Source organism: Microtus oregoni, unplaced genomic scaffold (assembly GCF_018167655.1).
Source record: "Microtus oregoni isolate MIOR12 unplaced genomic scaffold, Mior012 000014F_ref0000157, whole genome shotgun sequence".
Taxonomy (NCBI): Eukaryota; Metazoa; Chordata; class Mammalia; order Rodentia; family Cricetidae; genus Microtus; species Microtus oregoni.
The window spans coordinates 9,231,009-9,245,334 of NW_024543073.1; the positions used below are offsets into that span (position 1 = coordinate 9,231,009).

The 14,326-nt window shown below is 36.1% G+C and overlaps 1 protein-coding gene and 1 non-coding gene across 6 annotated transcripts in view; both read left to right on the plus strand.

Moving 5' to 3' along the window:
- Positions 1–14,326, plus strand: part of Kif2a (kinesin family member 2A) — a 64,179-nt gene that overhangs the window by 40,577 nt on the left and 9,276 nt on the right. For 2 of the 5 annotated variants that reach the window (XM_041663677.1, XM_041663680.1), the window contains exons 4-15: positions 1,531–1,585; positions 3,622–3,744; positions 4,309–4,409; positions 5,782–5,877; positions 7,910–7,964; positions 8,367–8,529; positions 11,170–11,260; positions 11,617–11,680; positions 12,067–12,158; positions 12,791–12,933; positions 13,073–13,277; positions 14,180–14,290. In XM_041663677.1, the coding sequence (XP_041519611.1) occupies positions 1,531–1,585; positions 3,622–3,744; positions 4,309–4,409; positions 5,782–5,877; positions 7,910–7,964; positions 8,367–8,529; positions 11,170–11,260; positions 11,617–11,680; positions 12,067–12,158; positions 12,791–12,933; positions 13,073–13,277; positions 14,180–14,290 (1,299 nt within the window). The remainder of the gene's footprint in view (positions 1–1,530; positions 1,586–3,621; positions 3,745–4,308; positions 4,410–5,781; positions 5,878–7,909; positions 7,965–8,366; positions 8,530–11,169; positions 11,261–11,616; positions 11,681–12,066; positions 12,159–12,790; positions 12,934–13,072; positions 13,278–14,179; positions 14,291–14,326) is intronic. The other 3 variants (XM_041663678.1, XM_041663682.1, XM_041663681.1) reach the window with 2 other exon arrangements.
- LOC121456029 lies at positions 990–1,070 on the plus strand. The gene has a single exon (XR_005975581.1). It is a non-coding gene; the product is annotated as a small nucleolar RNA U2-19 (small nucleolar RNA).

A 14,326-nucleotide genomic window follows, 5' to 3' on the forward strand; every position in this document is an offset into this window, starting at 1 on the left:
TGGCTGTGTGCATGCCATGTCATTCATGTGGAGATCAGAGGACAGCTTTCAGGAGTTGGTTCTCACCTGCCCTCCTTCTACCCCCTTGTTGGACTGGGGTCTCTTGTCTCTGCTCTACTGTGTACCCCAGGCCCTTGTCTTGCTGCAGGAGTATTGGGAATACAGGAGCACACAATAACACCTGGCTATTTGGGGAAGGGTGACCTAGGATCTAGTCAGGATAGACTTGTGAAGCAAGTGACCCACTGAACCATCTTGCCTCCCCCCAAATGCATTTATTTATTTATTTATTTATTTATTTATTTATTTATTTATTTTGAGAACAAACGTCAGACCACACGAGAGAAGTTACACTTGAAACCTTATGTGATGAGTTTCAGTCTGGATGAAGCTACGCCAAAAGTATTATATAAAATTATCTTCACTGAGGTTTGGAGTCCCTGGTTAAGAGCACTTGCTCCACAGTCGTGAGGATTCGAGTCTACCTAACTAGCACACGTGTAACTAAAAAGCAGATGTGACTGGTGCTCTACACACCTGGAACCACAGCTCTGTGGGGTAGAGACTGAAGGATTGCTGGGGCTTTGCTGGCTGCCAGCCCGGTTCCAGGTTCTGAGTAACCCTATCTCATGGGAATAAGGTGGAACATGACAGCAGGTACCAGATGTCATCCACTAGGTTTCACATACAGACACACACACAGTCTTCAGGCTATGTGTATATATAAATGAATTTTCATTTAAAATTAAGTCATATTTCCAAAATGTCTGATTTTACACACATGAGTGCACATATACAAATATTCCAAGACATGAAAAAAACATAAAACATTTCTGGACTCAGGTTTTTCAGATATTAAATACCCAGCCTGTACACAATTTTGGCAAGATAGCATTATAATGTAGTTACTTAACCTCATTTTACTTCAGATCTCATATCAAATGGAAGTAAACATAAAACGCTTTCTGAGATCTGCTGTAATTGTAATGGATTAATGATGGAAATAGTCAAACCTGAGCATCAAAGGGCCTTCCAGTCGGCTTTGATGTATGATCTCCATAGTTTTGAGAGCAAACTATAAACTTTTTCCCTTCTCCCACCCCCTCCCTTTTCTATTTCTCCCTTTTCTCTGTGTTGATGTGTTCCTTTCTGAATAATAATGAAAACATTAATACGGAATGTCATTCTTAAAACTGAACTTTAAAATGTGAAGATTTCTATACTTTACCTGAGCTCAGAATTAAGAAAATAATGACTCTACAGAATTGTGTAAAACTGATAAGAATAATGTCCTCAGAGCAAGTTATCTTTGAGAACGTACCTCTCTCATTCCTGAATATATGGGGGATTTCGGTACATGCCTCCTGCAGAAACTTGACTATTGATAAATTAGAAAGTTGTTTGATAATTTATAGTTTTTCTACATTTGGTTTTATGTTACTGTTGTCTTTCTGTTTAATTAAATGAAGCTGGGGCACTGATTGCTGTGAGGAATGAAGAGAAAAAAATTAATATTATTTTCTTTTGTAGAACCGAAGAACTGTGGCATCTATTAAGAATGACCCTCCCCCAAGAGATAATAGAGGTGAAGTAAAATGTTATCCTTTAATCTTGCCTACTGACATTTAGCATGGCCTTGATGAGGTATATCAAAAGTAAATGTGTTTTGTTTTAACCATACATAGTTAATTTTAAGATTAGTATTCCTAGTTTCTTAATATCCCAATTGCATTAATAATTTCTCTTTAGTTTAAAAAAATAGGAGATAGTCATAGTGAGACATGCCTGTAAATTGAGCGCTTGGGAAGCAGAAGCAGGAAGACCCTGCAAGTTGGAAGCCAGTCTATTCTATATAGGGAATTCTAGGCCAGAAGGGCTACAAAGCAAAACTCTAAATAAGACAAAACAAAAAATTCAGAAATGTATGTGGTAAATAGAAACTCCACAAAACATGTAGTTTTTGTCCATCTCACTCAGTTTTCAACATTTGAGGAGGACATTAGAGAAAGAAGAAATGAAGAAGGGGTCCGATGGATGATGATGTCACAAGGATGGATTTCCTTATCATTGGATTGGTCATAATTTTCTGACTAAGAGGATTCCAAAAAGTTTAAAGGTTAACTTTAGAGTTGGGAAGAGAAAATTTGAATGGACATAAATTACAGTTGGCTTCAAGTTTTATATATTCTGAGTCAGGACACAGAGACAAAACTAACTTGTTTTTGCTGCTCAGCAGCTCAGAACTATTGTACAGTTGTATGTCTCTGTGAGCACGGATGTAATACAAGATGGGCCAAGAGGACATTAGAAGTAGAGAGGAGAAAGTCCTTTCCTTACCATCCTCCAAATCTTTGTAGACCTTGTATTTTTTGGTAAATTTTCTGAGCCTATATGCATGGGTGCATGCGTGTGTGGGTGTTTGAAACAGGGTCTCTGTAGCCCAGGTTTGTCTTGAAAATATGATAGGCAGCCAAGAATGATCTTGAGCTCCTGATCTTCTTGACTCCCTCCAGTGCTGGCATTACACATGCACCACCACATCCAGCTTTCTGTTTGTATTTAATTTTAAGTTCCTTTTTGCATTTTTATGCCATCTACAATGGGGAACTACTCTACTGAAGATTTGCATGTTGGGGAGCAAAAATTGAAATCTGGAATGTAAGAAAGGTTGGAAGGACTTTTACATTTGTTTTCTATGTGTTTGAATCATGTACATTTCCTTAAAAATGAGAATGCCTTTATATTGCACATATAATATATAATATAATTTATATGTTATTTATATATAATGTACATATACTCTGGGAAATACCTGTGCATTCTGGAATTTTAAGACATGGGTTTCATGTGCATTTTTAAAAATATTATTAGGACTGGAGAGATGGCTTAGCCGTTAAAGGCTAGGCTTACAACCAAAAATATAAGAGTTCGGTTCCCAGCACCCATGGTTGTCTCTCCAGCCACCATTAAAAAAAATGATTATTAAAAGTCGGTTTAGGTTTGGTATTTAGTTTTCTAGCTAAAATCGCACTGGTGGATGTTAATCTGTACCTTTTTGACTCTGTTTCTCCATTATTTGTAACTTGCTGTAGAAGCCATACTGGTCTCACACTCAGATCTGCCTGCCTACCTCTTTCCTGGTGTAACTGTTACTTTGAAAATGTCTTTTAATTGTATCAATTTACTGAATAGAGTTGCTTGCTTTTAGTAGTTTATACACCATTTATTAAAAAGTTTGTCAGTTTGCTAAATTTAATTATTGATTTTGGTATTTTCAAGACAGGGTTTCTTTATGTAGCATCCTTTATTGTCCTAGAACTCACTCTAGAGGCCAGATAGGCCTCATACTCAGAGATCCACTTGCCTTTGCCTCATGAGTGCTGGGATTAAAGGCATGCACCACCACCCCACCACTCAGTATTTATCGACTTTTGCGGCATGGTCTCACCAGGCTTGCCTCAGATATGTATTGATTGTCCTGCTTCAACCTACCAAGTGCTAGGCTTATAGATTATGCCTGACATGAGTTCAATATTTGTGTATCACATTTGACATGGCGATGTCTTTTCCTCTTACCGTGGTTAGCTTTTAATATTGTTCTGAATTAAATTTGTTTTGTAGTGGTTGGTTCAGCACGCGCACGGCCTAGTCAGCTTCCCGAACAGTCGTCTTCTGCACAACAGAATGGTAGTGTTTCAGATATATCTCCAGTTCAAGCTGCAAAAAAGGAATTTGGACCTCCTTGTATGTAAATAACGTATCAAGGATTCAGTCATCTTAGGCGTACATGTAGTCTCTCTTGGTCATCATTACAAGTTCTTAAGTAGTAAGCAATCTAAAACAAACTTGGCTAAAGATTTCCTTTTTCCAACCAATTATAATTTGTATTTAGTACTTTAGTCTGTTAATTGGAGTGTGTGTATATATATATATATATATACTGGAGAATAACATTTTGTTTGAGGTTATAACAATGGCCCAATTGCTTTGAATTTAAAATTCTAGCTAGTTTTTTTTTTAGGTTCTAGAAAAAAGTTACGCTTATTGATCCTTTTAATTTAAAGGCCTGTAATTCTAAACCAAGAGATGACATGTATCAGTGTGTCTGAGTCATTTCTCTTGACTCATCTGTATAGTGTCCTGTTCCTACTATCAAAGCAGCTCATAAGTCAAGTTCACCTAGGTATAATTGGCATGCTTCATTACTGTGGACTTGTGTGTGTGTGTGCTGAATTAGTCATAAAATTTCTGTAAAGTTTTTCTATAAAAAAAAAACTGTGTTTCTTCAGTTTATCCTTTTCCTTTTAGCACGTAGAAAATCTAATTGTGTCAAAGAAGTAGAAAAATTGCAAGAAAAACGAGAGAAAAGGAGATTACAACAGCAAGAACTTAGAGAAAAAAGAGCCCAGGTTTGTAACATAAACTCAAATGTTCGTTTGTTTCTGAGAAAGGGATAGATTATATCAGTGAAAATAGCTGATTTTAAAATAAGGTTCAGGAAAGCAGTCTGGACTACCTTGAGCCTCTGACTCCAGGGAAACAGAAAAACACAGATTGCATTTGCACTTATTCATGCTTGCCAGACATGCCCCCGGGTGTATTTGATGATATGTAACTGTCTGGGGAGCTCTCAATTCTTGTTTCACATTCTGCTTCTGAGCTGACAAGGTGGTGTCTTTTTTAAAGGTAAGTAGAAGATAAATTTCAGTGACCGTTTCAGTGACTGTTCTTCAGTATAAGTCTGAAAATGAATGGAAAAATCTTAGTATTAGTGATTTATTATTCATTACAGGGAGGCTATTGACCATTGCTAGTTATAATTTAAACAAAACTTAGTATTGAATTTGGAATAAATTTCTGTCAGAATTCAATACTTTGAATTTTTTAACTTTTTAAATACCTTGGTTTTGAGCTGCTTGTAGTGACATATCTGTCATCACCTTGGAGGTAGAAGCAGGAGGACAAGAGCTAAAGATCAGCTACAAGAAACGCTGGCTGCAAACAACAAAAAAAGCAAGCAAATTCTCTTTCTTTGTGTTTTAAGTTTTGTTGTATTGCTTTTTTTTTTAAACATCTTGGTTATTTTAGAGTTAGCAAAGACAGAGGAGATGAATAGAAATGAATCCATATTTTAATTTAAGGCTGTATTTAAAAATAGGACAGATATTTGTAACTAAACAGCATGCTTACACCTGCAGACCAGATTTTTCAAAGAGTCCTTCAATGTTTTGACAGTAGAACTGACATAGGCAGAGAAAAATAAAGAGTAGTGCTTTGGGAAGAGCAGTAACGATGGACAGGGAGGTAAAGAAGGAGCCTCGTGTGTGCGACTGCAAGAACAATGCCCTCATGGTGACTTGTGCAAAGTTGATATTTAATATTGAAACACTAGATGACGTAGTTCTGAGTTGGGGTGTGGGATGCATTTTCCCAGTGTCAACCTTCCTAGAGTTCTTTGCCAGTGTTCTAGAATGCTGTTCCCCTTGGTATATTTCTGACATAATTAGAGCAAATGTGTTATAGAAGTGATTTTTTTAAGTAATTAAAGGATAGTTTTAATGAGGAAACTTTGAAGTACACAAGGATACATGCAGATTAACAGAACCATGTTATTTATGTGAAAGTGATTCAGAACATACTAACCTGAACTTGGAAATTACATCATAGTTTTACTTTGGGTTTGGTTAACAAATGACAGTGCTTAAACTGCAGTTTCCAAACTATATGCAACACATACAGTGTAATTAAGTATAATAGGTGCCAAATCTTGTTTCCTAATAGGATGTTGATGCTACAAATCCAAATTATGAAATTATGTGTATGATCAGAGACTTCAGAGGAAGCTTGGATTACAGACCCCTAACAACAGCTGATCCTGTAAGATCCTTTGTTAATTATTACTCTGAAGATGTGATATTATAAATAAAAATTTTCATACTGACTAATTGCACGTTGTATTTACCTGTATAGTTTTCTTTCCTGATGAGGTTCAGTTACCATGTTGTGTGAGAAATCACAACTCAGCTACTTTTTTGTTCCCCCTCCATAGTTTTAATGTTAGAGGTCCGGCACAGCTGCTCTTCGCAAACGAAGCCTCCCTGTCTTCTGACGGCTTGTATCAGTGGCTCACATAAGGCGCCCTTCACAAAGGCTTTGATCTCAGTTCCAGGCTTACTTTAACTTTGGTTTGGGCTGTATATTCCACCACCATTCTAACTTACTGTAACTAATTGGTTCTTTTTAAGTACACGTTACTCTGGCTGTAGCAGTAATAATGGTTCTTAGGGGCTACAACAGACCAGAATTCCAGAGCTGGAAAGTATTCTCTAGTTTTATTACCTGCTGTAGAATGAAAAATAATACATTTGACCTAACATATTTAGAATGTTTGGCTACCAAAAGTATTTGTGTTAGGAAGAATGTTACAGGTCCAGATAAACGTCTTATTCATAAGCTTATATTTCTATATATTTTAGGCCTTGCTACACTGCCAGGCATTTCACCTGTTGCATCTGAGCTCGTGTTTTAATTGAACCAGGCAAATTAGAGAACTCTAAAATAGGTCTGGTAAAAGAAAATGATTTATTCCAAGAAAGTATGTATTGAATGTAAGCTTTAAAATTGTATACAAAGATTTGTCATTAATGGGTTTATAGAGATGGCTTGGTGCTTAAAAGCCCATCTGTTCTTGGGAGAGACCCAATTTGGGTTCTCAAAGTTCTCATCAACACATCAGGCCAGTGAACCTATATCTCCAGCTCTGGGGGAAATCCAGCACTTACATGTGCATATAATTAAAAAATAACTGTCATTCATAAAATTGTCCAGTTATTTTGTTAAGTAATGTGAAAATCCTGGGTTTTTGCCTGTTAGTGATCTTCCGACAACTATCTGCAATCAACATGAAAAGATGCCAATTTGTAGAATTGCAATTTTTACTTTTGTTGTATATAACACATCTTGAAATGAGTGGAAGGTACTCCTTTTTTCTTTTTTCTTTTTTTTTAATTGAGCTCTACATTTTTCTCTGCCCCTCTCCTTGCCTTCTCCCCACCCCAACCCTCTCCCATGGTCCCCATGCTCCCAATTTACTCAGGAGATCTTGTCTTTTTCTACTTCTCATGTAGATTAGATCCATGTATGTCTTTCTTAGGGTTTCATTGTTGTCTAGGTTCTCTGGGATTATGATTTGTATGCTGGTTTTCTTTGCTTTATGTTTAAAAACCACTTATAAGTGATATCATAGATGTTTGTCTCTCTGGGTCTGGGTTACCTCACTCAAAATGTTGTTTTCCAGCTCCATCCTTGCCTGCAAAATTCAAGATAGTTATTTTTTCTGCTGTGTAGTATTCCATTGTGTAATATTATACCATATTTTCCTTATCCATTCTTCAGTGAAGGGGCTTTTAGGTTATTTCCAGGTTCTGGCTACGACAAATAATGCTGCTATGAACATAGTTGAGCACATGTCCTTGTGGCACGATTGAGCATCCTTTGGATATATACCCAAAAGTGGTATTACTGGGTCTTGAGGAAGGTTGTTTCCTAATTTTCTGAGAAATCACCATACTGATATCCAGGGGCTGTACCAGCTTGCACTCCCACCAGCAATGCAGGAGTGTTCCGTGGAAGTTTCTTCTTAACAAGAGCTTAATGTTAAGGATTGTGGTACTTTCTAAAATCTTTAATTACTAAGTAATGGCTTATCAAAAGCAAAATAAGTTTCCACAGTGCTCAGAATTTTAGTAGTAATTGTTTCTGACAACCATTAAAATTTATTAAATACTAGTTTGCTTTTTAATTCTTAACTGCTATATATATGTTAAGAAATTTCTAAAAACCATAGTTTACTTTCTATTGTTTTACATGGCATTTATAATCAGTGAAATAATGTGGTTTTTATTCCTAGATTGATGAACATAGGATATGTGTTTGTGTAAGAAAACGACCCCTCAATAAGAAAGGTATGATGCTTAATGAGCTTTATTGAGAGTAGAATTTAGAAATCACGCATGGTAGCATAATTACTGTAATCCCAACATTCAAGAGCCTGAAAAAGGAAGATTGAGATCCAGGGCAGCCTGGACTATGTTGTGAGACTTTATCACAAAAAAAGAAACATATTGAGATGATTTAGTGAAGGTGCCTATTGCCAGTCTTAATGACCTGAGTTTGATCCCTGGGATGTACATGGTGGAGGGAGAGAACTGACTCCTAGAATTTTCCTCTGCCCTGGTATGTGCATGCTTTCTCACACACACAATATTAAAATCATTTTTTAAAGATTTCAAATCTTTTTAAATTTTTTTTATTAGATTAAATGTTGTGAAAATTACTGAATATTGATTTTTTGTTTATTCTTTTAGAAACCCAAATGAAAGATCTTGACGTAATCACAATCCCTAGTAAAGATGTTGTGATGGTACATGAGCCCAAACAAAAAGTAGACTTAACAAGGTACTTAGAAAATCAGACGTTTCGTTTTGATTATGCCTTTGATGACTCAGCTCCTAATGAAATGGTTTACAGGTGAGTGAATTTGTTTTAAATTAAAATTCTCTTCTTAGACTCTTGGAAGTTCCTTGATGACTTCATGTTGTTCTTCGTACAGCTTTCTAGGGGAAACTGAAGAAAATGTAATAAACTCAATGAGTTTTATCATGTAATCTCTTTAAAACCTCAAACAGGTGTTTTGGTTTTGGTTTGGTTTGCTTTGGTTTGCTTTGTTTTTTTTCCTGGGCATGGTGCTACTTGGGGTAGAGGCCGGAGGCTATCTGTGAGTTGGAGGGTAACCTAGTTTACATAGTAAGCTCCAGGACTACATAGAGCCGGTCTCAAAAAAAACCCCAAAATTTGTTTTTAATCTAGTTGATACCTAGCTTACACATATCATAGACACATGTATGGGTAAGTTTCTGAGAAGGGTTGGAGAGATGGTTCGACCTCGAGAACACTACCTGCTCCTCTAGAAGACCTAGGTTCATTTTCCAGCATCCATATGGAGGCTCACAGCCTTCTATCTCAGGTTATCCAACATATACCTCTGTCTTCCACAGACACTAGGTTTTCTGTTTTAACTCCTATACTAATAAATTTGAAATACCTGCTAGGCATTAACTACTACTAGTCTTGTTAAATTTTTTTAACATCTTTTAAGGTTGATGGACATATTTTTAAAAAATTTTTATATCATGTAGATTTTTGACATATTTTATAAACATATTTCTAATAATTATAGCAGATTTTTGCAGCATTGCCTTTATATTCCACGTAGACATACCTTTGCATTTGTTTGCATGCTGTGTTTTATTTTCTAATTTCATTTTATAAAAATTCTCCAGAAAATTAGAGCAATAAGAATCTTACGAATTGAACATTGGAATATTAAATAGGTATGTTATGAAATATCTGTTTAAATGGGAATTGTAATAATAACCGGTAATTTCTTTTAGCTTTTTTCAAACAATTCTTTCTTCCCCTCCCATTTCATAATGTGTAAATCTGATTTTTGTGGTAGTTTTTAAGTACTTATTCAAGTATTATCTATGGTACATTTAGTAAACATTCTGAGCTTCCATCTATATTTATACTTTTTTTAGTTTTTTGTTGTTGTTTTTGTTTTGTTTTCAAGACAGGATTTCTCTGTGTAATGGCTCTGGTTCTCTCTTAACTCATTCTGTAGACCAGGCTGGCCTCAAACTCATCTTGCGTATTTATACTTCACTAAGACAGAACTCTTAAACTGTTTTACTTGTATGGACTAAGACATACTTTTTGAACTGGTCATTCTTCTAATTTATTATTCAGAGTTTCATTAGACTAGAACTTTTCCCTGCCCTTGTTATTCTATGCTTTCTCCAGTTTGCGTTGAAAAATCTAGCAACAGTGTATGAAATGTTCTAATTGGTTTTGTTTTGTTTTGTTTTTCAAGACAGAGTTTCTCTGTATAGCCCTGGCTGTCCTGGACTAACTCTGTAGAACAGGCTGACCTCGAACTCACAAGAGATTGCCTGCCTCTGCTTCCCATGTGCTTGGGTTAAAGGTGTGCACCACCACCGCTCGGCCTAATTGTTGTTTTTTTTGCATACTATTTAATGTTCTCAGTAAAGAATTATTTCTTATCCCTTCCCACTTTTCAATTTTAATTATATCAGTGAATTTTACTAATATATTTGAAAAAGTAAAACAAGTCATACTTCTTTGCCATTTTTTAAGACTGTCAACTCAAAAGTTCAGTGTCCTGTAGTTAATTTACATCTTCCTCACATATAAGTCAGTTGTTCATGTCCAGCATTTGAAGCAAATTGGAAAGGTGTCAGAGCTTGATGGGATTATAAACCCATGAAGTAACAACAAGAGAAAAGGATTGTTATTTTGAGCTTTTGACCTTTCTCACCCTATGCAACAATAGACCCTTTCCATACTGATTGACTGTGTTGTGTGACAAGTGGATCGTGTGTAAAGACCCAGCTCAGTGCTTAATCCAAGAACAAACTTCACTGCACTACCCAAATCCAAACGCAGACCCAGAAAAACTTGGGTCACAGTTTGTTGGTCTGATGCTAACGTGATCTACTACTGCTTTCTGGATCCTAGCAAAACCTGGCATCTGAGAAGCTACTCAGGAAGCCGATGAGATGATATACCAAAAGCTGCACTGTCTGCAGTTAGCAGAGGTCAAAGGGAAGGGTCTCCATTTCTCGTTACACCTGACACCTGTTACTTAGGAACACTGAGTACTTGGACAAATTGAGCTACAAAGTTTTACCTCATCCAGCATATTCACCTGACCTTTTGCCAATAGCTACTACCTTTTCAAGCATCCTGACAAATTACTGGAAGGAAAAGACTTCCATATCTAGCAGACTGCAGAATTTATATAATTCCCAAGCACAGATTAATGATGTAGGGATAGACATGATCCCAAAATGTGTTGATTGTAATGGTTCCTACTTTTCTTGATTAAAAAAAAAAATGTTTGGATTTAAAATTCATGATCCAAAGCAACAGTTCTTTTTCACAAACTTACTATTTTAAATTTTGAAACTAAAGATTTGTTTAAACTCCTGCTGTACTTTGTTAATGAAATACAGTTTATATTACTTGTATTACTTTGGTTACTTGTTTAACTTCGATATCTGTGACATACTTTTTTATTTTCCTTTTAAGGTTTACGGCTAGACCACTAGTAGAGACGATATTTGAAAGGGGAATGGCTACATGCTTTGCTTATGGGCAGACTGGAAGTGGAAAAACTCATGTAAGTAATTGTTTAAGTTGTATCCTGCTATAGTCTCCCTCTTACACCTTAATTAAAAGGCTTAATTTCTTATGGGTATGTGCGTGTGGAGGCCAGAGTACAGCCTCAGCTGTCACTCTTTGGATGCCATCTTTTTTTTTTTTTTTTTTTCTTTGAGGCAGTTTCTCGTTGGCCTGGAACTACCACGTAAGCTAGGGTGACCTTATTTTACATGAGTTCCTGGAGATAGAACTCAGGGCCTCATATTTTTATGGCAAGTATTTTATGGACCGGGTCATCACCCCAAACCCAAGACCTAAATTCTTAAAAAAAAAAATTCTGAATAATTTCTTATTATTCTTTGTTTCCAAATGTAGACTATGGGTGGAGACTTTTCAGGAAAGAACCAGGATTGTTCTAAGGGAATTTATGCATTAGCAGGTAAGTGTCCTTTGTGTGCACAGTTGATGACATTCTTGAATATTATTCAGGTGTGTTTGAGTAAGACTTTATTGTCCAGCTATACACACAGCATATTAGGTCAACTGAACGTTTTCAGATTAGTTGAAAAGAAATGTAAGGTCATGGTCAGTCATGGTTGCACACACCTGTAATCCTAGTACTGAGTAGGTGGAGACAGAATCATTGGGTTCACAATTATCGTCAACTATATAGCAAGTTTAAGGCCAACCTTGGCCATTTGAGATTCTATCTCAAAAAAAGAAAAAGAAAAGGGCATAAAAGAAGTATGAAATTAAGCTCTTGGGGACAATAGAAAAGAATTATTGCATTTTAACGAACTTCATGTGTGAATTTTTTTTTGACAGCTCGGGATGTCTTTTTAATGCTGAAGAAGCCAAACTATAAGAAACTAGAACTTCAAGTGTATGCAACATTTTTTGAAATTTATAGTGGAAAGGTATGTGAAAATTTTTATTTTTCTTTTGTTTATGGGGTGCTATGTGAGTGCATGTATATGGGTACATATGTGTAGGTGGGTGTCTGCATGTATACCATACATACCTGTAGAGGCCAGCAGTCTGCCTCATGTGTTATTTCTTAGGAGCTATCCATCTTGTATTTTTGAGACAGACTTTCATTGTGACCTGCAGGTGGTCAGTTAGTATAGGCTAGCTATCCATCATGCCCCAGGGTCTCCACTTCCCCAATGCTGTGATTATTTGAGATCAAGCTCAGGTCCTTGTACTTGCTTGCCAAGCACTTTACAACTGAGTTGTCTTCCAATCCCCAGACTTTTTAAAAAAGAAGTAAGTGTGGTAAAATTTGTGTGTGTGTGTGTATACAGTTGTCAATTTTTAAGTATACAGTTTGGTGGCATTCAATATATTTGCTTTGTTTTATGACCTCCACACCCACAAGATTTATATGCTTGTAAATATAGCAGTTGAAGTCTTTAGAATTTTAAATCTTTTCAGACTTTCAGTGTTGAATATTGTTCTGGAAATAACAGTTTTAATATTTTTAGACTCACTTTTTTAGAGCTGATTTTTTTTAAAGCTAGTTTTCTAATTTGAATATGGTTTTCTGTAGGTATTTGACCTATTAAATAGGAAAACAAAATTAAGAGTACTAGAAGATGGAAAACAGCAGGTGCAAGTGGTAGGATTACAGGAACGGGAGGTCAAATGTGTGGAAGATGTACTGAAACTCATTGACATAGGCAACAGTTGCAGGTAAGTCTTAAAGGGATACTTCTCTTTCAGATTTTGTGTGTGTAGCATCCTAGCAAAGGAAAGATTTTAAGTGAAAATATTTTGATTAACATATACATAAAATTTTTAGTGTATCAATATGTCCTTAATCACATTACAGAACATCTGGTCAGACATCTGCAAATGCACATTCATCTCGGAGTCATGCAGTGTTTCAGATCATTCTTAGAAGGAAGGGAAAGCTACATGGCAAATTTTCTCTCATTGATTTGGCTGGGAATGAAAGAGGAGCTGATACCTCAAGTGCAGACAGGCAAACAAGGCTTGAAGGTGCTGAAATTAATAAAAGCCTTTTAGCACTCAAGGTAGGTAAATGTATTTGTGAAAGTCTTTTAATTCTGCTTACTCAGTTGTAAAGCTAGTAAAAGCAAAGGTTTACAAACTTCAGTTGTTATATTTGAAGTTAGAGGTTTTATCATACATTTTCTTGTTTGAAAACAAAGGAAATGAATTGATAGACCAATTCTGAGGCTGCTTAGTTAGATTCTAAAAGACTATAATACAGGCATTCTTTAGAGGGTCGAACAACCATGGAAATGTGCTAAGAAATGTTTAGTTTTTTCTTGTCTGTGACTCTAGACAGTCTCCTCCCTGGGTCTGATGGAGAGTTCTTTGACCCTGCTGTTAACTGTAGCCTCACTAGCTTCTGTAGATCAGGCTTGCCTAGAACTCAAAGAGATCCACCTGCCTCTACTTGCCGAGTGCTGGGATTAAAGGTGGGTGCCACCACTGCCCAGCACCTCTTAGCCTCTGAAACCAAGGTGACCTTAAGGAACAGGAGAGAGTGGAAATGATGTCTTACAAATACAGAATAGCATTCGGGGAGAGGGGAATGTTGGACCAAAATAATTTATTTTAAAGGATTATTATATTTTCCCTTTACTAGAAAATTAGGAGTTGAAAGGATTGTAGTACAGCAGCTGTAGCTTTTGGGATTCCATTTTAAAATCTCAACTTCTTACAACTTTCCTGTTGCCTAAACTCTGAGAACTGGCTATATTTTCAGGTTTTCGTTTTTGTTTTAGAATAATTAAAGTTTGTTTTTGTTGTTAACTCATTTTCTTGCATATTTATAAAACCATCATTAAGTTCTATCAAAGAATTTTCAGACTCCTTAGAAGTTAACAAGTAAGAAACCTTTAAAATGTTGCTTAAAATGACTCTGTAATAAAGCCTAATTAGTAAGAAACATTTTCTTAATTTTTAGGAGTGCATAAGAGCCTTAGGTAGAAATAAACCCCATACTCCTTTCCGAGCAAGTAAACTCACTCAGGTGTTGAGAGATTCATTCATCGGTGAAAATTCTCGTACTTGCATGGTAAGTTGGGTTTTTTGTTTGTTTTGTTTTTATCCT